At 39.7% G+C, this 27,136-nt stretch overlaps 1 protein-coding gene and 1 long non-coding RNA gene across 2 annotated transcripts; one reads left to right on the top strand and one right to left on the bottom strand.

Moving 5' to 3' along the window:
• Positions 1-830: 830 nt before the first annotated feature.
• LOC121628147 lies at positions 831-17,488 on the bottom strand. Its single transcript, XR_006008106.1, has 4 exons — positions 17,350-17,488; positions 10,001-10,069; positions 7,186-7,298; positions 831-1,162 (listed from the first exon to the last, which is right to left on the bottom strand). It is a non-coding gene; the product is annotated as an uncharacterized LOC121628147 (long non-coding RNA).
• Positions 17,489-18,885: 1,397 nt separating this feature from the next.
• LOC121656851 (1-acylglycerol-3-phosphate O-acyltransferase ABHD5-like) lies at positions 18,886-26,785 on the top strand. The gene is made up of 7 exons (XM_042012038.1): positions 18,886-18,956; positions 19,632-19,714; positions 19,868-20,258; positions 21,787-21,938; positions 22,323-22,434; positions 22,525-22,705; positions 24,858-26,785. Exons 1-7 carry the CDS (start codon positions 18,913-18,915, stop codon positions 24,966-24,968), a joined length of 1,074 nt encoding a protein of 357 aa, XP_041867972.1. The 5' UTR covers positions 18,886-18,912; the 3' UTR covers positions 24,969-26,785.
• Positions 26,786-27,136: the final 351 nt, after the last annotated feature.

Raw genomic sequence — 27,136 nt, 5'->3', positions numbered from 1 at the left:
ATATTCCATATTTCTATTTATAGATCAAAATGTGCATTTTCTTGAATTGTTGGATAATTTAGGTTAGTTAGAAGGAGATATATTGCTAAGTCATATACATACTGTCTCACCAACACACACGCTTAATGCACGCATCCACAGTCACACCCTTTTCCCGGCTATGTTGCAGAGCTGTGTTCCCTCGTCACCGTCTTTCCTCCTCTGCCGTATTTCCACCATTCGACTGGATGGTGTGACCACGCCATTGCTTGACAAATGCATTAGAAGAAGTGGTGGAGATTTTATGTGTAGGCCAGGCCCTCGGCTGTCACATTCAAAACGCACATGAACACACACACAATGTCTCTCTCTTACACATGAGCATGCAAGCCGCACACCCACACATTTGCGATAAGGCCTGAGCGCTGGTAGACATTTAGTTCAGCTTTTTGTCTTGCTACAGCGTCTCTGATGAACTGCGGAAAACGCAAGCACTTGCAGTATTTGAATTATTAGTAAAATGGCACAGCTTTAACTTAATCCATTGATACATGTAATCTGTGGTCTGTGGACGTGTGTGTAGGCTAATAAGAGAGGCATAAAAAAGTGGGCATGTAAATGAAAAAATGCAGCTTATCTTGGTGAGAAAGTGTGTGTGTGTATGTAAAAAGGTACCCACCTCAAAAGCTGCTTTCTTAAATGAGTCATACTGAACTAGTGACATAAGAAAATTGATGTGGGAAAATGTGCTAAGTCTTAAAGAAGTGGCTGCACTCTTTGTGTCAAAACATGAGGAGATTTGGGCATAATTTTGCAAACAGAAGTGTCTGTAGCTCAATATATTCTCTATCTTTTGACTCATCTGAACAACAGTTTGCGTTTATGTACAGCTCTAGTTCGTTCACACACTTTTTACTTCTCTTTTTGTTATAATGTCATTTGATTATATGGCCTTTGGTTTAGGTGCAGGTCTATAAATTTACAAGTTCCTGCCAGATGCTTGCAGATGGTTCTGGCACAGAGGCGTGCCAAAGGAGCACTAACCCTGATGACTCCTGCAGGTTGCCAGTTCTGGGCAGAGGCTGGCCTTGCTGGCTGGCTGGGTGGATGGATGGATGAAGTGGTAGATTGCTGGATAGCTGGCTGGACGGACAGTTGGGTGCTGTGCTGGCGAGGCAGAGAACTGTAAAGAAACAACAAGGTCAGCTGTTTGGCCGAACACATTCAGCACCTTAATGCTGGTCTGTAAAAATGCTGGCGCTCTGAAGTGAGGTGGTCATGGAGCTGAAAGGTTCCGTTTTACATTTTTTTTAAAGCTAACAATCATCTTATAGTCTACGGGAAATGCAATCATCAACTGTTACAGTTAGGTAGTTTGGTATAATGGTTCCTACAGTCCAGATATCCTAAGGTGGATAATTATGGATTAGCAGAGATCTCCAGCGAGCGGAGACTTCCCCTGACACAAAGCAGTCACTAAAAAAGCAAATGCAGAATTACTCTCAGATTTAGCACAAATACACACAGGCAGAACACACACGCTTATACAAACAGGCGCACAAAACAGACTGATGATGTATACAGACATGCGCAGCTATACATGCATACGCCTCAGACCTACACACTCTTGTCGGCCATCACAGACAGCATGCCGGCTCGGCAGCCATTTTGCAGGACTGCTCTGGAATGTTCAATTAGGGTAATTGTTGCTTACGCCATCATTTCTCAGCATTATAGGCATTATATACGAAACAAAGTGATGCTTCAGTGAACATTACACTCATGTCACGGTATCAAAAATATGCAAGAGAAGTCCTAAACAGTTTTTTTTTCTTTTTTTTCAGAGTTCCCACAGTGAAATCAGGACATGTATGACTGAAAGTTACTGTACAGCCATGTGTAAAACACACATGTATGTATAGACGCTATACGGCTAGAAACATATGTGGTGATTGTAAGGGGGGGCACGCCCTACAGCTTGTCAGCGCTTACATATGGAGGAGGGGATAAGTGTGCATACGAGCTTAGAAAAAAAAAAGAGAGGGAGGAAATGGAAAGGGTGAAACATGAAATTATTCGAAACAGGAGACAGAAAAAGGGAGGGGAGGGAATTAAATGTACAACTTGTTCCAGCCACCACCGTTTTATAACCTTAGAGTATAGATTATTCTTGTAGTTCAATAAACACAGACAGTTGCTTTACACCTGTCTTAAAACAAAATCTTTCAAGGTCCAAATGCCGTACTTTTCTTTTCGCACTGAATGCTGAGGTGTCTCTGTGGCTGCATGACCTGTGCACTTATATGTCATAAGTGTGAGCTCAGTTCTCCACCCATGCAGACCCCCTCAAGCCTAACTCTCCTGTCTCGCCCACACTGCTACCCAGTAAATGCCACAAACATGATCTGAAAAGACGAAATCGACACCTCTTACATAAGAGATATTTTTGCCCCAAGAACATGGATCTTTCTGAATGGAGAAAGAAAATCTTTTCATTCAGGATAATGCTATTTTTAAAATTATTTATTGAATAATTCCACTTCAATTAGTACACTGATTTATTAGACTGTATCCTTTCTGCAAAGATCTGCAATCACATGGGCAGGATTTAACAAAGGCCACCTAAGGATAAGAACATAACTGTTACAGCAGCTGACACAAAGAGGGGATTGATAATTTAGCGTCATATGGAGGGGGTTGAATCAGTCCACAGCCTTGTGAGATGAAGACTGAAAGGAGATTCTGCTGTGGGTGCAAGACGGTGGGAGAGTTGGGGTGGGATGACGAGCGGCTGTGAAACGGGACAGGTTGAATGAGGTTGTCATGGGCTGACGGAGACGAGAGGAACACAGCGGTGCAATGCGCACACCCTCATCTGGAGACGGATGACACCTTACAGGACAGGCTCAAACACATTCCTGATCATGAAAGCGCTCTGTATGTGCAGTTCAACATACAACCTCCCCTCCCTCCCCCCACTCATACTCATACACAGAGTCTGCACATATGATCCAGCAACCCTTTGTCTGGGTTCAGCGGTCAGCGATGGCCAACGTTTTGGCACATTACACTCGTCCTTTTTTTTCTCCTGAGATGCATGCGTACAAACTCTCACACTCACACAGACAGTCATGTGCGTGGCAGATGACCCAGCCTCAGATACTCATGTTTTAACCTCATTCTGTACGGTACATCTATCACAGATTACAGTAGTGTCATGACCGCCAACCTCCCCACCACCCCCCTCCTCTCAGACGCCGTGTCCTCAGAACATACCCCCCTACCCTCCTCACCACCCCACCCCCCTCCCAACCCAACCCCCACTGACTGGGTGATCATCTGCTGTGACCGTGTGCTCCTATCATCGTGAGTCAGGAGTGTTCGACAGGGGTGTTCGACAGGGGTGGGTGGATGCTTTTTTTTTTTGGGGGGGGGGGGGGGGGGGGGGGGGGGGTCATATTTGACTTCTTTTCGTTTTCCGATTAGATATGATTGCTGATGAAGAGAACTTTCCCACCCATCAGCGCCAGACGAAGGGGACCCTTTGTCTCCCACCGTAACCACACAAGGAGGGATGGCGCACGCACACACAAACACACACACACGCACACATATACTGTACATACTGGCATATCAAAATCTCACACAACTACACACACACACACAATACACAGTTTCATTATAAGCATAATGTAAATGAAATTCTAAACTGACAGTGCTGGCATCATGGAGCACATTGGTAGCCGTACACCTCTGCAAGTGAAACTGTCGATTCAAACACACATCTGTGTGTGAAAGCGATGTGTAATAATTTCATTGTGTGCATGTAAAGCATGTGTGTCAAAGTGTATGTGTGTGTGAGTATGCATGCATGTCCTCAGACTCACCTGGTGGCACCCCTGGAGCCGGTTGTCGTGGTAATGCAGCATCAACTGAGCTTGTGGAGCTATGACACCTGATGTCCCTCCTACCTTTCACTCTCACTCTTTCTGCTGTAGTATAGGATCAGTAGCTACACCCTAGCACTGACAGAACAGGGGGGAGATGGAGAGGAGGGGTTCTTATCGAGCCTGCCAGGTCGTACCACCAGCCGCGCTGAGACGAGGGGAAACGGGGGGGTACAGATGCTAAGCAGGGTGCTGATAACAGTCTGTCAAGTCAAAATCACCCTGCTGTCTGGGCTGTGATGGTTTCTTCCTGCTCCCACTGCTCTGATTGGATGATGCGCTTCCTCCTTCATCAAAATGTAAAATTCCAAGACAGAGAGAGTAGTGCATCGTTTGTGTGTGTGTGAGAAAAAGAGTGTGTGTTAAGAGAAAGACAGACAATGCAAGTGAGAAGAAATGTGTGTATTTGATGAATACTTGTGATGAAGCCTAGGATGACTGTACATGTAAAAAATGTGTGTGTGTTTGCCTGAGCATTTGTGTAAATGTATGTGTGTTTGCGCCTTTGCGTCAGGGAGACAATATACAGGATGCCATTGTCTGTGTGGGCGTGTGATAGAGGAAGAGGTAGTTGAGGGAGAGACACAAGACAAAGAGGGCGAGGGATAGGAAGACATAGTGAGTGTGTGTTTGTGTGAGCGATGGATTTTTTTTGGGTGGGGGGGGGGTTAGAGAAAAAGAAAGCAGTGTATATGGCCTGAGAGCTGCCATCATTAGTCTCTCTGCAGCGGCTGGTGTTGAACTGCAAAAGGGCTTGTCAGTCAGTTTCTGTCACAACATGTCACTGAAACCACACACACACACACATTCCCAGAGGGGATCATGTCAAGACAGAGGCCAGGCTGCTGTGACAACCCTCCCCACCACCACCACTCATACTCCCTCTTCATAACCTTTCACCTCGCTCCTCTAGCTCTCCTGCCAGTGGTGTCACATTCGAGATCAATCCTCTGATCCCAAAAATTCCCATATCAAGTGCAAACGTTCGACAAAAAAGAAGGGAGGGGGGGGGGCAGGTAGAGTAGGACAAAATATACACACACATACACAAAGGCAGCAAAAAAGTGCCAGTGTGTGGCAAGAGGCAGATGGCAGCGAGTGCTCACATACAGCCGAATCTCTTGAGAATTTACCGGTGAAATGCTGCTGACTCACTGTGCTCGTAGCAGGCCCGAAACATTTACACGGTTCAAATTCCTCATTCGGTGTGTTTGTTCAACTCTTTTAAATATGAAAAGACTAAGTTACTGCTAATGTTAATGTAAGGGAGAGTTGTTGGAAAAAAAAAAAAGACCATGCAACTAACAACGTTTTGTTCCCCTTCAATCGATCCCCGGTAGTTTTCTGCAGAGCGGACTTTGATCCGCACATTTAAAAAAACAGACCTTCCCTTTTTCCTGGCTTTTCTGTCTCTCTTGAGCTGCCGATTTAATTACCTTCTATATTTATCGGAGCTCAAGATGCTATTTTGGTTTCGAGACTCTTGTCACTGATATCGGGAGGCTACATTATTCAGAGTGAGAGCACTGGGGGCTGTCAGACGCAGAACAAGAGCAATACTGTTAACCCTATAGAGAAGGATAGAGGATGTGTTACACTTGCAAAGCGATATGTGTATGTATACATAGCTGAACATCCTTGATTCATTCCCATGTGAAGCTGAGATTTTTTGCATGCTGTTTTAGAAAGCAGTGGTCTAAGAGAAGGTGTGGTCTGTCTTTCTCCTGTCTCCATTTTGTGACTGCTTCATCTCAACTCTCGGCTCCACGGTATCACAAGAAAGATGGCTATTTCGCTATTTCTCGCGGATGCAAAAACACCTACGATCAAATTATCACAGACTAAAAAAAAAAGAAAAAAAAGCATTTAGATGCATCTATCCTGCATGCCCATGCGTGCACAGACACACAAAAACACAAAGTGACACACGCAGTATAGATCGCTGTCCTCCATATTTGGTTGTGATTTATGGTTGCTCTTCAGTAGAGGCCACAGTTATCTGGGAGATGATGGCCATATTGATCTGATAAACAGTTTCATTTACTGCCAAAGCCTGCCATTCATACTCGCGCACACACACAGCAAAGACACACAGATTCACAGCAGGACTAACCCAGCTTTCTGCTTCATCAATTCCCCACCTCCTCCACGTCTGCTTCTCTTTTTCTGGGCTCTTTCTTTTCTCCTCCCCCCAGGCCACCTCACCCTCTCCTCTGCTCTCAGCGTGCTTTAACTCACTGTTCAGCTCTTGTTCTCGTCGTTTCAACCAGCATCCATTGCCAGTCCATCTGCTTCTCTACCAATACCGCCCTACTGCACCAGGGCCTCATTTCTCCAATAAGTTTGATTTGCTGATGTTTCCCAGCGAGCATTTGAGAATCATGTGCAGGAGGAGGTAGATATTAACACGACCTTCTGATATGTACAATGTGATGAAAAATTTCCCTGAAATCAGATGGAATAATCAACTACTTACGCTTCATTATCACATTAAATGACATAAAATGGATGAAGCTCTAGATTTAGGCAAACCACATCTTCATGTATGGAGCTTTAACGTCTATCTTACGACAGCACCCACATCTTATATGTATAGTTTGCTGAGAAAGATGTTATATTTTCTCCATCTGTGAGAATTCTAGGATCCATATATTTCATCATAGACCTTCAGCAAGGCTCTTTGTACCTTCTCATGTGCAGTGAATGTCATCTGCATGCTACTACTGAGTATGCACTGGAAAAAAACGATGCTGAGTTTGAGAGGTGCTACGTGAAGAGGTCCCTCACTCCCTGGATCTGTGCAATAAGACTTTAAAAGAGTACGATAATAAAAGTTAAAGAATTTGTGACTTGGCTTTCTCTTTGTTGTCATCTCCACATCTTTCCTACCGCTCAAACTTGATCAGCCTGCAAAACTCCCACTGGACGTACATTGCCACGTGTCACAAAAGAAATATTATTAACCCTCAAATATAAAGTCAAATGATAAAATGCACCCTGGATACAAGTATTTATTCTCACCCAATGAGCTTAAATAAGCTCTTCAGGCAAAAATGTTCAACTCCATGTACAAAGAGTGAGTCCTTGAAATAGTTGGTGCAGTTCTGGTTAATGATCTGGGTTTTAGTCTGACATTCACTTCATTCAATTTCACTTTACTGATCATCAATTTTCCTAAATATAATAAAGGTGACAGGGAAGCAAAAAAAAGAAAGGAAAGGTTCACCTAATGTAAAAAATTTAAGATAACTTCAGTTACCCAGGCGCAGGGTTCCTGTGAAGTTAAAGCTCCTCGACTCAGCTTGGGGTCAAGTCATGGACGGTGGTCCTTTGTTACGTCATCCCCCTCTCTCGGCTGATTGTCCTCTCAAGCTACTAAAAAACATAGCCCAATATGCCCAATGCCCAAATATCCTAAGAAATACATTTGAAAAAAACCTTTACAGAGCTTAAACACAGAGCACTTAAAGAATGACAAATGAAAATTGCAAATGGGAAAAAAAAATAACAAGGAACTTCTTAATAGTTACACAAAACATAAAGTTATAACACAGAGTTATAAAAGGTATGAAAAGAATGTTTTAAGTTATTTAACTACTTATTCCTGCAGATATTTAAAATAGTGTATTTCTAATTCAGGGATGTCAATAATCTGACCAGAACTGTAAATCTACATTGCTTGATATTTTTAGTGTACATTAAACAATGAAGGAGGTGTAGTGTAAAGACTTTCTAGATATTTAGGTATTTTAAAATACATTTTAAAGGAGCAGTGTGTGGGCTGTTAAATACCACAGTGGCCTGCTCTATAACCAGTTCTTAGTTTTGAGCTACTGCACCTGTTTACAGTCCCGCCAGGAATTTGCAAAATTGAAATTATTAACATCTTTGCAATTCTGTCAAATCTCAACAAACAACTTCAACGTAACCTTGTAAAATCACAGCACTCCTCCGTGTTACAAATATACAGATGTCATGAAGTTTACTTCTGTGTTGTAAACTGTAGATGTGTGTGAGAGAAATGTATCATCTGCCTCTACAATCATCTGCAAAGACTGTGTTAGACACTTGTTCTGCATGAAAGTGGAGGTAAACGAAAATCATCAATTGACAAACATTCTTTTTAAAGCAAAACCGCACCAAACAAGCCAAAAGTCTCAGACCAGACAAATCATCATGATGGAGTCAAGATCTGCTGCAAATCACAAAAGTGCTTGATCTCTGCCACTGGTGGATTCAAATGACTCATTCGTAAGTAATGTGAACATGATGACTTATTTTCTATGTTTGATGAACCCTTAGCATTACTGTGTATCTTCCAGTTGATGTTACTCTGGAGCTTAAAAGTTTGTGAATGGCTTTACTTCCGTTCACATCTGAAAAAGAAGGGGCCTTAACTTGGTCATGACTCACCGACAAAAGAAATCAGATGAAAAGCAAATTATCGCCGTTCCTTGCTGATATATCACAATTATGCATGGTTATGTGTTATAATAATGAAGCTATGATGCCTGAATTTTTTGCTTTGAATATGTATCATCAGAACTTCTCTTTTTACATTTATAATACCTACGACTGCCTGTTATTGCATTTTCATGTCAGCATGCGGCTGTTAACTAATGATACGAAAGCATTACAAAACTGTGAATAATACCACACATGGTCAATGTCCTCAGTTTTAGCAAGGTTACTCTGAACTGGCCCACATGAATAGTCTATATTATTAATTTAAGTTTTTTAGCAGTGATGTGAAGAATTAATCCGACTTTAGAAGGACAGTGTTTTTTTTCTTCTTATAATTTCACTACAGTGTAATTGGTGTGATAGGTCAAATTGTCTTAATTAGTCTTTCAGTTAGTCTAAAATGAGTAAGAGAGCTTTAAGGTCTGATGACAGTTGAAATTAAATGAATGTAACTACAGCATGAAAATCTGGATACTTTAGTGGAATACAAACAGGAGCATGTACAATAAAGATATTTTGAATATCAGTTGGTAAAACTGGTTAAAGCTCCCTGATATTCATTACTGGGCATCTTTCTGCGTGCACGTGCATAGATAATGCCAAAGAAGTGGAATTGTAGAAAAATACACACTGATGAGTGCACAACTTATTTTCTCTCACTCTTCCTAACACACACAAACACACACCCACACACACACAAGGCTTTCAGTTTCTAAATCAATCCCACATCCGTAGCTAATGCAGTGCTGGGCCCTCTTCAGGAAGCATTAGGCCTATTAGTCAAAGTGCGTACGCATTCCAGTATGTGTGTGTGTCTGTGTGTGTGCAGAAGCCGCACATTCAGCAGTAGCCCATCTCAGTGGATCCTGTGGGGTCAGCAGGTGCAATAGGGAATGAGGGACTGTCTTATAGGGTGTGTGTGAATGCTCCCTCCCTTCGATATCCTCTAGGCTCTTTATTGCTCTAAAATTATCCTCAGTTTACTGGAAGACAGTGGACATAGCGAGGAAAAGAGAAATATGGACACTGAGTTTCAAAGTCTTCCTGGATCACTTACTGGAGCCAAACGAATACACATGCAGACATCTTGCTTAGTCAAATAATCTAATTGATTAAGCATGAATAAGTAAATAGGTAAGACAGATAGAAAGAGTGATGATAACTCAGCTAACCAGTTTATCGTTGTAGGACAACACCAAACATCGGGAGTGCTCATGCGACATAAGAATGACAGCTCGACTCCTGGTTGCTAAGCAGTCATTACGCAGCAGTGAAGTGCATATCTACACCATACGCTACTCTGCTCCAGTCGAGCAGTACCATGTGGAGACAGCATTAACTGTGTTTGCTCAGCTTGGCTGGGAAGGGCCTCTGTTCAGACAAAACCGGGTAAAACTGCCCACCAGCATAGCTGCATTCTTGGCTGCACCTATATCTTTAACACAGCGGCCCGAGCACATACACTGGGTATGCCTCGACACACAGACCAATATGATCAGTTGCAAAAAACAGTACGTGCAGCTCGTCCTACAGATCTGATTTGAGAGACAAATCTGATTTGCCTGCAGTCTGGACATTGTTGTAATAACTCTGACCATCATGATACATACCACTTCCTCTCTTCACGCCACACTTCTCCACCAGGCCTCTAGATATTTGCAAGTAATCTTTGTGAACTCCTGCAGGAAAAAAAGAAGAATTATCTTCATGATGGAGTTCCATGATGTATCAAACAATTGATTTATAATACAGTTAATGAAGAATATAAACACTGCTTTTGGAGAGGAATTTATTGAAGAATAATATTGCCTAATTTCTAACCGATCTTATCAGGATATTCTGATTTTCATCCCCCCCCAAAAAGTCCTAATTGTGACTCTATGCAATTACATTAAAAAAAAAACTTTCACAAAAACATTTTATACCTTAGTTTAATATTTTATTTGCACTATGACATAGTTACTGTATTTTCTATACATTTTTGCTTTGAAGAGAAAATATTTTCTTTAAAATCTGCATTAATGTGACACTTAAACACACCAGCTGGTTTTGTTCTCTTAACATACAGTTCAACAATTAAATTAAATTAAACCTGTGAGGACTATCGCTTGTTTTCAAAGAATTTATACACTTTAAAAAGTAAAAGTATTTTTTATTGAATTACTTGAATAATTGAATAATAAACAGAATACTAGATTACCTAAATAAATCCAAACCAAATCCTACATAATTACTTATAGCAAGCCTATACTCTTGTATCATACTTTTAGGGGTACAAAGGATGTCACTGGGGTGATACCCTCAATGGTGCTGTACCTACTGCTGTTTGTACCAGTATTGTTAAATAAGGGTATAAGACAGCCCTCAAAGGTACAATACTTTCCAAGAGTGCACTATAAATGATTTGTTTAAACTGTAAATCTGATTTAATTTAGTTAAATTCTCAAACAGCATAAACTATGAAGAGCTACAAACAAAGGAGATTATTTCCTCTTTGCTGTGAAATTTGCATTTCTTATGCTTTTCAGTTTTCAGGCACATTATATCTAGAAGGTGATGTTTTGCGTTGTTGAGGCATGTTTTTTGTTGTGTTGAATAACACATAAAAATACACTAAAAAGTAGTCTGATGAAAACTGGTCAGTGAGGTTATTGACACCACTAAAAAGAAGCAGCAGTCACTCATTTGCTTGGGTTTTTTTTTTTTTTTTACTATAACCAGCATCAATTTTTATAAAATCCACACAGTGACCTCTCACTACACACCAAAGAGAAACCAAAACCAAAAGGAGTTTTGTCTTTTAGCATAGAAGCCTCACAATGGTCTGAAGACAGTATAAAATGAATCTCAGAGAATTTTTTACTGTTGTAAAGAGCTGGTATTAACCTGCTCATATCAAACACTGAGTAGAGTGCATCTCTGCAACCTTGTGTGACATCCTTTCATCTTACACTCAGACCTTCATTTTCCCCTCTTTGTATCTCTGCCTCTCAGGGCCTCGTGCTCCATCCTCCTTAGACTGCATCAATCCCTGAGGACTTTCACATCCCGAGGTGGATCAAGTCTCAGCAAATCAATATCGTCCATTCATGCACTTGTATGAACATGCATGATCATGTGAAAGCATACACTCACAAAAGGATTCAGCAGCTGCTGCACCCACGGTAAATAATTACACTGAATAACACGTGATTAAAAAGACAAGTTTTGCCTTTAATATCGCATAAATTCAAGATCAGGATTCTTTCAGTGTGCTCATAAAGAGCACAGAAGAGAACATAAGGAACGCCCATATAAATAACATCCGTACTAACGCAAGCATTAAGTACTCATATCAGCAGTGTCTACTCAGTAGATCAATGGAAAAGATACAAACGAGGATGGGAGTCAGTGGAAAAGTGAGAGGGAGAATGAAACTAGTCAAGAAAGCGAGACAGTAAGCCTAGCCATTATAAATCATATCCGCTGTTGGCGCCGGCCATGTATCCTAGCAACCAGACAGACCCTCCGCCTCTCTTCCATCCCCATTTCTATCTTCCTCTAACAGCCTGGTCACTCTTATTACCCATGTTGCCTTTGGCTTTGCCCTAAAAACTCCTGATAAAGTTTGGTTTGAGCTTAAAGCTTTATGACTGATTGACTCAGGGTTGAAACCAAAGACCGAACTGACACCTGAACAGATACTGAACATACTGAAAAGACCTCGAGCTGTCTCCTGCTTGTATACACATGCATACTTGAAATGTATATAAAACCAAGCTCAATGAGCTTCCTGCACTAACAGGAATGTTAAAGATTTTAATTGCCACACATTTACAAGCATAGCTCTAAACAAGTATAAGTGATAACACCTGTCTGGATGCTTTGGAAAGTTAACATACATGAACCAAATTCAATTTAAGCTGAAAATGATGGACTCAAATTGGACTCATTGTTTACAGATTATTCCAGAGGTTGTAGTTTTAAATTAAACTCTGTCACCCTGTGAAATTACCTTGAGGAATTTGTTAGGTTTGTACATTTGTAGAAAATATTTGTAATTAAAAAAAGTTACACAAAGGAATTGACATAATAGAAGTGCTTTGTGAGAATTTGCTCACAATTAAAAAGCAGAAAACGGTGTAAAAAAGTTCCCACGCTGCATGCGACTCTGAAATGACAAGTGTGACTTATAATGTTTTTTACTACCTAAACTGCTTGGATGCTGACAGTTCAGTAACATATGAAACTGTCTCAGGGGGTGGGCGCTATTGTTGCCTTCCACTCTGAAAAATGACAAGGTTACAGAGATGGATGAGTACCAGAACTTCTGTGACTCAGATGGGCTATACTGTGAGATGTTGTAGAAATTAAAGGTAGCTGTTTGGGTACACTGTGGTCCAAAGGGCATGGACATGATCAGCAACAATACTCAGGTAGGCTGCGACATTTAAATGATGCCCAGTTGGTGCTAAGAGATCCAAAGTGTGCCAAGATATTATCCCCCACACCACTACACCACCACAAACCGTCAGAACCTCTGATACAAGCAGGATGGATCCTTTTGTGCTGTTCCCACCAAACTGATCCTATAATCTGAATGCTGTAGCTGAAATAGAGACTCGCCAGCCAAGGCAACGTTTTGTCCAATTTTATTGATCATGTGTGAATTTAGCTGACAGGAGTGGACCGTGTTGGGTGTTCAGGGATGGTATTTTGCATACCTTGGTTTTAACCTGTGGTTATTTCAGTTATTGTTGCCTCTCTATCATCTCCAACAAATCTGCCAATTCTCCTCTGACCTCTGCTCACTGGATAGTTTCCCTTTTCCAGACCATTCTCTTGAGATGATCGTGTGTGAAATCCCAGTAGATCAGCAGTTTCTGAAATACTCAGACACACTCAGACCACCAACAGCCATGCCACATTCAAAGTCACTTAAAACCCCCTTTTTCCACATTCAGAGGCTCAGCTTGAACTTCTTTTTCATATATATATATATATATATATATATATATTTTATTTTTTATTTTTTTACTCTGTTCAGTTGCCAATGCAAATACCGATATATGCACATATTTTTCCACCTTACAGCAGAGAACATTAAGTCCCTCCTGTGGTGTAATTAACATATTATCATGCCCACTCTTATGGCGATGGCCTAATGGCAGAATATAAAACACAATACTTTTCAAAGGAATGCACGCACCTAAACAAGAAAACTATGTCAACTTGCAAGTAAAGCATTCCAGATTTAGTAATATTTTCAAGCAAAATTGCAAATCCATCCAACTTTTAACAAGACTATACGATGCTCCCTCTGACACAATCCTGACCACATTCATAAAAGCAAATGTGATACAAAACAACCAAAACAAGTAAGTGAATGTAATCTCTGCCCACACGAGTAACATGGAAATTCATAGTTAAAGCCATAAAAAAAATTACAGAAAAAAACATTTTTAAAGACATTCCTCAAATAAATTAAGAATCTCTCCACCATAAGAATGATCATATTTATGTTCTTTGTCTCTAGGGACATTTAGGGAACTCAAAGAATGCATCCCAGTGTCAAAAATGTTGTTATTGTGCCTGAGTAAAATGCAATAAAACTGTGATAACACCATGTTACTAATAATTATATGCACAAGTGGGGTGCACAAGTCCAGTCCTCATGAGCTACCATCATGCATCTTTCAGATGTATCCCTTATTCAACACACCTGAATCAAATGAAGGGCTTATTACCAGGAATCTGCAGGGTAGAATGATATGTGGATGAGGAAATTCATTCATTTAATTCAGGTGTGTGAGAAGAGATGCATCTAAAAGGTGCAGGATAGTAGATCTCAGGGACTGGATGCACCTTGAGCAACAAGATCATTCCTAAACATGAATGTTTGCAGTAAAATACACTTTTGGTCTTGATATTAGGGTCTAAAACTTGAAAATAAACACTATTGTCTTGTTATATAATTGGAGCTGTTGAATTACTGAGTCTTAAGCAGATACGTGCTTTACATGTACATGTAAAGGACCTTTTTAATTCATTAAGGTGATGAAGTCATCTTAGGGACTATGAACACACCACACTGGAGGCACATCATTGAGTATTACTCAGCATCGTCTCACATGTCCACCAACATTCACTCTGTACCCATTTCCAAGCTCTACAACCCAATACCCATCACACACCAACATAACCTGAAATCCAGGGTTAAAAAATTTAAATTGTCTTCATATCTCCTTTTAAAGGAATTCAGTTTATCAGTGTTGTGAAGAGGTCAGCTCAACTCGTCGTCCCCCCCCCCGAATTCATTTCAGCTTATTATTGACGTCTGAATGGGACTGCTTCAGTGTTTTATTGAAGCATCCTTACACACACTTATTTTTTAATTAATAACACACGTCACACTTAAAATCTGTTTCAAACAACTAGGACTTTTTTTGGGAAACAGCACACTGACTTCCTGTAACCAACTGATATGTAAATGTTTGTTTTCTTTCTTTCTGCCTCAGTTAATTCATAGAACTGAGGAGGAGAAAAATGAAGAAAGCTGCATTTGATTTAATCAAATTAAGACACTGGTTAAAACTTGACACATATCTGTATATTTCGGGGAGGGCAGTCTAAATATGTGTCATGATAATCTGTCATTTGTTATTCTACCACACTCCACAGGATGCATGCAACCCCAGCTGACACTTTCGTACACACTCCAGGCACAATCAGCCAGATTACACAGACAATCAGATAATTTAGACCAGATTGTAATGGCTTTGTCTGTTTGGTGAAATTTCCTCCTGATTGTCTCAGGACTGATGAGACTGAACAGACTCTTTGTTTAAGTCAATTTTCTACCAGACCACGGGTTACTGATTTTGATCCCCGGATGATATGTTTAACCTCTAGCTAGCATGACTAGCATTTAGCTGTAAGACACAATGAGCAAGCTGACTCGACGCTGCGGCTTTGTGTTGTCTTCACACTAAAAGCTTTACTCAGTTACTGGTCTCCAGACGACTACAGTCTAATACCACCTCTGCTCATCCGTAGGCTTGGCTAAAGCCCCGCTGTCTACCGGCTTATGAAATTTTGAGTACTCAGCAGAGTGAACGGACAGTAACACACAGTGAAAATGAGTGTGTGCATCTGTGAGAGCAAAGGAAATGAAGCACTTAGGAACCACTCAGTCAACCTATGGTCTGAGAGCCACCAGAAGTGGTATGAGAGGAAAATTGTGTTTGAGGAATGAAGCACAAAGTAGCAAGAGAGAGTGTGTGTGTGTGTCTGTAAGAGTGTGTACAGTGTTAGAGCTTAACTACACCACCTTGTGGAACAGAGCTGACACTGTTTCCTCAAATCACCCTCATTTCAAATAGGGAAAAATGACTAATCATTTGTAGACAAAGATGAGGGGAGAATGTAATCATTCAAGCACCTGGCACATGTTAGTGGAATAAAAGACGTCAAAATAATCCCATTTCTGCATTATAAACCCTAATAAAAAGCCTAATACTGTCTCGATACGCCTCACAGAAGCAGATGTTTTTCTTCAAAACATTACTGGATGCACACACACACATCCGAGGGTATAAGATAGTAATAAACTTCTTCTTTTCGAAGTCCTTTGTTAATTCTTTTTGACTCAGTAATAAAATAACTAAATCATAATGTCTTTTTATAGTCCAGAATTTCGATATTGCCTTGTGGAAAATGTAATCTAATAATATTTCTTAATTATTTTACCAGGTTTTTAACATTGGCTGTGTTTTTTTTTTTATTCTAACTGCTGAATAATATTATTAGTGAAATGGTGGTAAACGCAGTTATAATTCAGTAAGCAAAAGGTTTTTTTTTTCAACCTGAAACATTTAACAGATTTGACATCTTTTGTAGATATATTGTATGGGACAAGGGTGACAGCTAGCTTACATCTGTTTGCATTGTTAGTTGCCTGGATGAGCAATGCTTTTTGCCCCCCAGTTGCTCACGCTTCTCTGTAATGATGTCATTCAGAAACCTGTGTCATGTGGTAGCGAGAAGAAAAGACCCAAAAGCTGACTCACAGGCAGGAATCAGACTTATGCAACAAAATACGCTTAATGCAAAAAGGCTCAATGACCAAAAACCCTCCAATACAAGAACACAAGAAAACTAGGCAGGATAGAAGAGGAATGATGGCTAACATCATGCAGTGAGAGAAAGTCATGTTAAATAAACCAGCAGTAAGAAATGATGTTTAGTGTCATACTATTACCGTGAGGGGAGTGTCCCTATGGCACAGTTGTTCAGAGGAAAGGATGAACTGTCCGTCTTTCTCAAGCTGTACACAAATGTATAAAAACACTGCTCATGGAATATGAGTCTCAATCTGTTATTTGAAATTGAGTTTTTTTCTTTACTTAAAAGTGTTTCTGTTAATTCCAGGGACATGTTGTCTGCTTGATATTCATATGATGGCACTGTTAAAACTTGGATTCTTTATGGGATTATTATGAATGCTGGCTGCTTTGCATAGTTTTTTTTTTCCTTTTTTTGTGTTGATATGGCACAAGGGGGCAGGTCTAGATAAGTCCTAGACTTTTACCTTCTCCCATACAGACATGTCACTGTTTATCTTTTATCGGGATTCTGTGTCACAACACAAAATATAATATTTTTTTTTTTTAGTTTTGTTCACTTGTTTAAAAAAAAGATGCTAAGGTTAAAAATTTATGAGCATCTAGAAAGAAGCAAAAGAAACAAATTATTACTAGTTAAAGAGTTCATTAAAAAACAAAGAGGAAGTGTGGAAATCAGCAAGAGTAGAAAATAATCCAAATGGAAACAGGAAGAAAACACAAAAGAATACTGAGAAAAAACAAAGAAAAAAACTGAGGACATAATACCAGAAACAGAAATCTAACATAAACTAAATCAGAAATAGAACTAACAACCACAGATTACGACAAGCCGTCTATGATAAACTGAGAGGTACTTGTGGAGCTGGGTAGTGGGTCAGCCTTTCCTAAGCAGCCCTTATGGTGTAGTATGGCACATCATCCCGCAGCAGGAGGGTGTTGTTGCCTTGGGGGCTGTGGTATGCGTCAAGCCGCCTCCACATAGGATCCAAGGCTTTTCTGCAGAGCACTGCATTGTACGAAGAGGATGAACAGTATGTAGTTCTACACCCGGTGTTGTGACTGATCATGGTGTACAACATATATAACATGTGTTTAGTATACTAATTCAAAGCCCATAACATTCTGCAGAACTGATTGGGTTTCTTCCAGGCCATGAGGTTTTCAAAAGGCCCAAATTACTCCTAAATGTCAAGTCAGCACACCCTAACTGCGGAATAATTTCTTGAAGGATACTCCCGAGTTTTTCAAGGATAACACGTACATAAATCTATAAGATAAACCCCCTTTTAAGATTTAATGAGATTCACAGCAAGAGTGGAAGTTAAATAAAGGAAAAAGCAAGATAGCAAAGGTGCATTTTCTGTGGCAACACAATCACACTGTTCACTGAAGTGCTGAAAGATAATGAATTAAATTAACTTTTCCATTTAATCTCTGCCTTATCTTAAATTAAAGCAGGAAGCTAAGATAAGCAAAGGTTTAAATGAGCTGTTATTAGTCTTCACATTACTTTCTTCCAGGTAATGTATAGAATTTATATCTTTGGTTTGTTATGACATAGATGAGGAGTCATTTATTTAGACCACAAATTAGACTAACGCTGGGGAAATTATTTTAGTTTATGTAATTTTACACTAATTCCAACGATTCAGTATTCATAAAATTACGTCAAGTCCTTGTTTGTGAAAAATGCTTATCTAACACTTTACCAATTATGACTTACAACCTTGTTTAGTAAAAGTTAATATAAAACACAAAATAAGCTAGTATCTAGCTCAGAGAGGCGATTTTTAAAAGAATGTTCATGGCAGAACAACAAAAAGCATTATTTTGTGCATTCAGTTTATAATTATGCTAACAGGCAAGCTAATGCTAGGCAGACAAAAGTGTTCGTAAAACGAATTACTATACCTTTTAAAATGTAGAAATTTTCAAATAATGGTCGCCTCTGTTTTATAAAACCCTCTCTGCTCTGTAACCACAGCAGGTGGGGTAAAGTTTATAAAGAAGCTGCCTCGTAAAAATAATTATTGACTTATTTAAATGTATATGTAAGTAGACAATTTGTGCAGGGACCTTGAAAAGTGGTGTGACCTTCCGGTACAGTTGGACAACAAGTTTATGTTGTTTTTTATACTTACAAATAATAATAATAATAATAATAATAATTATTATTATTATTATTATTATTATTATTATTATTATTATTATTATTATAAAAAATAAAATAATTTAAAAGTGTTAAACGTCTAGATTTTTTTTATCCGTAGTTTGTCATAGTCTTATTTAGTACCGTGCTACACACAAGTGAATAGCGTCAATTGGAGATTTTTCATTTTTAAATACGGAGTGTACTTGAACGCCTCACAAAAGGCTCTCACTGTACTTTCTCACAACTCGTCAAACCTCTGGGCACGATGAGGAGGATGGCGGAGGATATACAACCTCACAAGGAGCAGAGGTTAGACCAGTTTCTTTTATTTATTTTTATTACCGTACGTTCTTATTGTGGTTGAACAAGAGAGTTTTCTTGTAGCTGGGCAGAGGTGGTCTATTGTATTAGACGCTCCTTCAAGATTAATTTTGGCAAATGCACTCGATCCAGGTACAAACTAAGTTTTAAAATCATACCCAAAAGTATAAACTCTTACTGACAAATATCCGACTTTCTTTGATTATGAAGTTTTATCTTGTAGAGTCTTACCAGCATGAAACAAGGTCCTTGTAGAGAACATTCTAATACAAACAACTTTATTTATTAATTTATTTGGTCTCTGTTTGTAATTATGTTACAGACACTGCATTTGCGATTAAAGAAATGCTTCTTATTGCATCTGATGTATGCCAAATTCAGCCTGAGTTTATTCTGTAAACTCTCAAGTCATTTTTTGTGGTTTTTAACCAACTAAATGTGTCTAAAAGCAAGTGAACCTCAATATTTTAGTTATTTTATTTAACATAAGTATCACAAACACATAGAAGTGTATTGGCTGCATATGGTTAACTTTACTGTTTGCATGAAAAATACCAGCAGCTCTGATAACAGAGAACACATGGGCAAAGTTCAATGTGTAGCTTTGTTTGCTCTCACTTTGTGACCTGTCATCCTGCTTGGTGTTTACTGTCTGAACCTCAGCTCCTGGATATCAAGCTGGTTACCCTCATGGTGCCCCACTTCTCCTTCTCAGCTGAAAGATGCAGAAGAAAAAATGCTCAAGAGTAAGTGAAAAAGCTTTTTAAGTCATTTACAGGAACATAAGTATTCAGTAACAATCCAAAAACCACCTAATGCTTGAGATGAGTTACATTCCCCCCAGTTTTTCCCACTCCTTCCTCTGTTCCTGTCTCATAACCCTAATCTTGCTGTTGCAGCTGTGAAACGGCCATATTCCAGACAGCACGTCCGGATATCCAACAACAACTACCTGTGGACGCTAGCCTTTTCCACACAGCTGCACCCTTGCTCTCCATCCCAACCCAAGACTCCTCTTATTCTGCTTCATGGCTTTGGAGGTGGGGTTGCGCTTTGGGCCCAGAACCTGGACGCTCTCTCCACCTTCGGACCGGTTTATGCTCTGGACCTGCTGGGATTTGGCAGGAGCAGCCGACCACAGTTCACCACAGATCCCGAGGGGGCTGAAGAGCAGTTTGTGGAAGCTCTGGAGGAGTGGAGGGAGAAGGTTGGACTGGAGGAGATGGTGCTGCTGGGACACAATCTTGGAGGATATCTGTCAGCAGCTTACACACTCAAGTACCCAAACAGGTGCTTTTTTTAGATGTTAGCAAAAATGGGAAGGAAAATCTAAATACTTGTTTTTATTTCAGTGCAGACCAGAAGATTTGTTTTATCTCCTCAACTTAATCATTTTTTGTATTTCAGGCCTGCAGCACATTCCAGAAAAAACAGTAAAGCTTTTACTAGTTTTTAATGTTTTGAAAGCTTAACAGTGAAGTGTTGTAGGTGTTATTTATTCCCAAACTTTTTGAAAATTCTTTCTAAAGTGTGCAACAGTTCAGGGTTGTCATCATTGTGTATTTCATATCAAGATCCTCCACACATTCTCTGCTGAGCTGAAGTCAGGACCTGTACCTATCTTTTCTCAGTCACATCTATATAATGTCTGCAGAATGTTTTGCATTATCATGTTGAAAAATGCACAGATGTCCCTTGAATAGATGTGGTCTTAAAGGCAACATATGTTTATGTAAAATCTCCGTGAACCTCTCTGAATGAATGCTGCCATCACAGAGGTGCAATCGAACTCTAAAACAACACCAAACCGTCACTGAGCCTGGCTTTTAGACTTGTTGCTGATTACAGACTGAATGGTTCTTATCATCTTTGGTCCAGAGCACATGGCATCCATTTCTTCTTCCAGGTCTTCTTTTTTCCATGCTGAACTTTTAAGTGACACTTGTGAGTCTTGGTGCTTGACATCGGTTTCCTACAGTAATTCTCTTGCTCAGGTTGTTATTGCACCTATTGATGCAATGTTGTCTGGTAAAACAGAGGTCATAGATGTTCAGCTTAGGCTGCATTTTTGCAACAAAATTCCTCCAAATTCATTTGATCATTTAATAATATTTTGCATTATAGAGGGAGAAATAATCCTGTATAATTTTTATTTGAAAAACAATGATTTCACCCAATTTGGAAATTTTCACACACATTTGCTGACACACTTATGATCCTCTGAACAACTGTCTTCCACATAAACTGTGTAGATACTGCTTTTGAATTTAATCTGAAAAGCTATTAGCTGTTTTTTTTTTTTACCTCGTTATTAGCTTTAAATTGCCCTTGCCCAAGTTTCTTTTGAAGTACTTCATAGGCCCAAAATGCAAAACTGGATTAACAAATCAAATGAAAATCCACTTACTTTTTTTTTTTTACACTCACCACATTGCCTGACTTTTGTAGTTGTAGATGAGACCCATACTTTGCTGTATATATTTAAAACCACCTCTGTTTAGTTTGTAACTCAAAAGCCAACTTAACTTTAAACTTAGCTTTAAATCATTCGTCATAAGTGTCTTAAATTGCTCTTGAAGGGGTATGAAAGAATTCACCCCTCACTGAGTTGGATTGAGCAAAATGAGCAAATATCTTGAGCAAAGTGGGCAAAGTGTGTGTGTTATCAAGTTGCACTGTCTTTATTTTTAGAAGCATCCCTCTGTTGCATCAGTATGTCAACAGTTCACATAAACAAAAGCTATTTTAACCTAATTTTGTATGAATTATATGAATCTTTAAATATGTGGGTTAACTGTGTGCATGACTGTGTTTGCAGGGTCAAACATTTGCTGCTGGTTGAGCCGTGGGGATTCCCAGCACGCCCAGAGAACCCCAACCATCACTCCATCCCCATGTGGATCAGAGCCATCGGCGCCATCATGAGCCCTTTCAACCCTCTGGCCGGGCTCAGACTGGCTGGACCTCTGGGTCAGCACACACTCACTCTTACTCTTACTTCCACACACATGGATATCTTCTTGCCTGGGTAACATTTTCAGCAAAAGGATTTTAAAGCTTGAGCTTTTGAAGATAGTTTCAAACAGGAATTATATGGTTTAATGAGCATTTATTACACATATAAACCACCTCATGCCACCTTTCCCCTTAATATCTTGTAATACAAATAATTCCTTTACAAAAGTTGCTTTCAAACCTTAAATGAATTTACTACTTTTTCCTGCCCCTTCCTGGACAACACTTATTGGTTATTCGCAGCAACTTATCACATATCAGGTTATTACTGAGAGCTAATCCCTGTTTATAAAAACTGTGAAATAACTTTCCTTGTTTTCTAACTCCCTCCTCTCTCAGGTCCGACGCTGGTCCAGACCATCAGGTCTGATTTCAAGCAGAAATACTCCTCTGTCTTCGATGATAACACCGTGTCCGACTACATCTACCACCTGAACGCCCAAACTCCGAGGTGAGAAGCTTTTTCTAAGCCTGCATGCATAGTTATGTTCTTCCTTAAAACATTATACCTGCTTCCACATTATTTTTCTCTCTGTGTCAGTGGAGAGACGGCCTTTAAGAACATGACGATTCCCTATGGCTGGGCTAAGAGGCCCATGCTGGAGCGGATCGGCCAGGTTCGAGCCGATATTCCCATCTTCTTTATTTACGGATCTCGATCCAGTATCGACAGCAACTCTGGAAAAGCCGTCAAGAAAATCAGACCAGATGTAGACATCACGGTAGGTTTGTTGGTATGGGGTTGATGTCCAAAACTTTAATTATGTAAAAGTTTTAGGTGTGAAACTGCAGGCTGGGAGATAAAAAGCTTCCTCCTAGTAACCCCTATGGTCAAGCCATACTTGTGCAGTCTTTTTCTAATCTAATATGATTCCTCTTGGTCCATTTTTAAACAGCATAACATCTATTTTCATTGTTTTGCAGATGATAAACAAATATATGTCTGAAATGACATATCCAAAATAAATTAAGAATATCTCCACAACTACAAGAGCTAAATGCATGATACTGGTCTCAAAACAAAGCTGAGTTAAGATATCAAAGATATCAGAATCAAGAGTAATTTTACATTACAGAAAATGTAAATGGTTATTTCTTCCTAAAAGAAAACCACAGCACACTCAGGGTTCAGAGGATCGTAGCCCAAAACATGTTGGAGTTTGTAAAGTAACCTCTTATGAGAGCTGTGTGAAAGTAGAAGCTAAAACAACCTGAGCAGTTTCACAAATACCTGTTTGTTATTCAGGTAAGTATCTCAGGGAGCCATCAGCCCAGTTTGGTTATTGACACACCGATCAATCATCAGAGTTCACTATAAACCCCCTTCACCTTCATGCACCCTATCAGGACCTTCACAAATGATTTCAGTCATAGGAAAACACATTAGCAGTGGAATAAAACTTTTGACCACAAAACAACAAAAGTTAGACATGATTTATAATTGAATGATTTTTTTCTTGTAGCTGACAGAGGTGTTTTCACACAGCGACGAGTGTAATCAGCAGAGTCTGCTTTTATACGACACCTTGTTTGTGTGGTTTGCTTGGACAGTGACGTTCTCATGCTTTTTATTACATTCCTATATGATTGCTTGGGGTCTGATATGTTTGGGTGGCAATACTTGGTAAAGACTTTTTGCTGAAGGTCTCCTGAAGGTCAATGGTACGCTGCATGTTAGAAATGGTGCATACAGGTGTGTGCAAAGATCCTCTGGTCTGTATGTAAGTCATACTGTCCCTTGTACAGGAGGCACTCATCAAGAAGAGGTTATAGTCACACTTCCATCCAGGCCCTGCTGAGCTGTCTCAGATATGTAAAGTCATGGATGGAGCTAAATTTCCTTCATTTAAATAAGAACAAGACAGAAATAATTGTCTTTGGGAAATTGAACTTTTAAGATGGGTATGACAGTACCGTTGGTCCACTACGTTCTCATTGTCACCCAGCTGCAAGAAACCTTGGTGTGATCATTGTTACAAGCAGATCAGCTCGGTGGTCAAGACAAGCTTTTTAAGTTAATAATACTCAGGTGAAGGCCTGTGCCCCTTGAGAGAATAATTTATGATTTTAATTCTTCTATTGTAGATTATTGTAGTTCTTTATATGTTGGTGTTGATGAGCCGTTACTTGGTTACGTGCAGCCTGCCTTCTGACAGGGAAGAATCACGTCACACCTGTGCTGGCCTCTTTACAATAGCTTCCAGTCCGTTACAGGATCCAGTTCTACATTTTTACTTGTTTTTAAGAGTCTCAGCCTCTTTTGAATGTTCCTAGATTCAGACTAAAAGGTAGAGGCGATAAAGCATTTTCAGTTGGAACAACTTGCCTCTTTGAAATCAGAACGGTTCAGACCTTCAGTGATTTTATTTCTCTGATGAAAGCTAATTTCTTCTTAATGATTTGTTGACCTGGTTGAGTAGAATATCTCTTGTTTTATCATGCAAGTACTGTTTTTTTTACATTTATTTATTAGATTTTTTTCTGTTTATTTGAAGTATTTATTTCTGTCTTACATTGTTTGGTGTTTTATACTCATCTGGTTTGTGCAGCATCTTGGTCAACTGAGGTTGTTTTTAAATGTGCTACAGAAATTCTGTGCTGAACTTTTAACATTTAACATTTAACATGCTAATTAAAGCCCGAAGAGTCTGAGATGTAGCTCTTGAGGAGTTTCTGTAATTTCTCTGAGCATTGCTCATTCCGACCTCAGGTTGAACTCACTGGGATATTCTGATTCATAAACTCTTATGATTACGTCTACGTTCTTTTTTCACACGACTGTAACGTTACTGTGACCATTGAACTTTGGAGCTTGCAACCTTCTGTCAAAGCATCAGTTTCTATTTTCTGTTTCTGCGTGTTTGTACCTATCAGGTGATCAGAGGAGCGGGTCATTATGTGTTCGCCGACCAATCAGAGGACTTTAACCAGGCAGTTCTTCAGATTCTCACCAGGGAGAGCAAAGAAGAGGGAGGGAAGCCGTGAGATTTATGTGACGGTGAAGAGACACAGGAGAGCACAAGGATTAACAAAGTCCAAAGCCATTATACAACCGCAGCAGTAAGCCTCTTTATAATGCACTTTACTCTTTCAAGAGACCTAAAACTGACAGGGGACACTTGACTCATCACGGCACACTCCCTAAAGCCCCGTTCTAGATTTTGCCACAAATTTCCAAATTCACATAAATACGTTTTTATAAATAAACATGAGATTTAGTCTGTGTTGCTGTAGTTCTTTCATCTTCTTTTTTTTTTTTTTTTTTTTTTTTTAACTGTGGTGCAACTTTCCTCTTTTGAGGAAATGTTGATTTAGTAAACAGAATGTCCTTTTGATTGCCCCTCACCCACTTTGAGATACAAGGCAAAAGTAAGCAGGACAAAGGGTAACTGTGATTCCCATGAAATGCATCTTCTGAGAAACTCAGAATGAGCGTGTCCAGCAGATGGCAGCAGATTTACAGCATGCATGCCTCACCTCTCTGCTCTGCAGAAAGGCAACAGCAAATCTGCACTCAAAGCAAAGCAAAGCGCCCTCACATGCATATTGAGTTGAGTGACCTACTCAGGAGACCTGGACAGTGATGCTCTGAGAGCCGTACGCCACTCGGCTCACTGTTAAGTCACAACTGCAGTGACAGAATAGGGTCAGAGATGTGTGCCGGACTAAATATAGGCCTTCTGTTTGAAGAAGCATCGGCATGATTCAAAGAACTCACTGGGAGATATTTATGAGTCTGCAAAAAAACACCAGCAGCTTTGATTTTTTTGATTCAGCTTGTACTATTAGACAATTTTGCCTCTTTTTTGCTATATTTTACCAGACTGGGGCAATCAAACAAATCAAATCTGAGATATTTGTTGCACACTTAAAGAGAACCCAGAAGTTTTTTTGCATAAAAATACAGTTCCTTTCATCTAAGTATCATTTTGAAGGTATTCTGATTTGTTTCAGACCATTTAGAAATTCAAAAAAGCTGTTTGGCTAATGATTTATATTTTGGGATTTTGCATGTTTAAACTTTATACATGTTTAATCTTCTTTACAGCAAGAAGACCATTTATTGTATCTGTCAAAGGAAGATAGAAAAAGCCGTTGCTGAAGTTAAATGGAAGTTAAATGAACTCACTGAGCTAAGTTAAGCAGGGGATTGTGTTATTTCTGGGTACAGAGTGTCTTGGCCTTTACCAGTACACTTCCTCTGTTACCTCTGCCATCTCTGTCATTTCTCAAACATCAACGCAGCCCACCCCAGCTGTCTCCTGGCAACAGGGTAGCCACGGAGACCAAGTCCTTTGGATTGCTGACCTGCAGGAAGTGATTTTGTGGTTGGACGGGGTAATTGTGGGTTGTTTTCTTAAAGACGACCACTGGCTGGCTGTTTGTCAAGCCAGCGAGGAAAATTCAGGAGGAGCTCCACGTGTGCGACCTCTTGGGGCTGAAAACATACACCAAAAAAAAAAAAAAAAAAAAGGTCCAGGCGTCTGTCCATAACAGTCATTTAATAATCCTGCAGACTAATTTGTTGCATCTCTTTGTTTCTCTGTCACCCACTCAGTCACATGGTCTTTTCATTATGTAAAAAGAAAGAAACTGTAAGAAGTGACAGGAGCTTTCATACAGGGTTTGGTTATTATTGAAAGCCTAAGGGCCTGAAATAACTGCACATAAAAGGTGTGTAAGCACAGAAAAACACACATTTGCGCTGCTGCTGTTTGCCTATCAGCCGTTAACATTTCTTTAATCATGCATCTATGTACAAGTCTGTGCTGCCAAAACATTATAAAATTTGTTTTACAATGTCTTTGAGGTTTTTTTTTCATATATTAGCTTTTACTTGCTTATAATTGTGAATCTTTTTTATGAATGAATATGGTGATATTCCTTTTGAAGGCTGTCCTGCATGAGCTCCAGTCATTTGTCAAGCATCTGCTAAAGATTGGTATCAACACCTCGTCGAAGAAGCAGCTAATTTTTCATGTGACAATCATCCGGCGTAATGAGACGTATGCATCATGCACAGGCAGCTCCACGCCCTTCTTGTCTGATCTGAACAATTATAATTTGCTTGTGAGTGACTGATGATATTTACAGTCCAGAGATTTATTTTTACCCACAAAGGTAGCAACTAGACTGATATTTGCACACACAAA

Source organism: Melanotaenia boesemani, chromosome 17 (genome assembly GCF_017639745.1).
Source record: "Melanotaenia boesemani isolate fMelBoe1 chromosome 17, fMelBoe1.pri, whole genome shotgun sequence".
Taxonomy (NCBI): domain Eukaryota; kingdom Metazoa; phylum Chordata; class Actinopteri; order Atheriniformes; family Melanotaeniidae; genus Melanotaenia; species Melanotaenia boesemani.
Note: the sequence above shows the minus strand (reverse complement) of the source record. Positions and strands in the feature narration are given on the sequence as shown.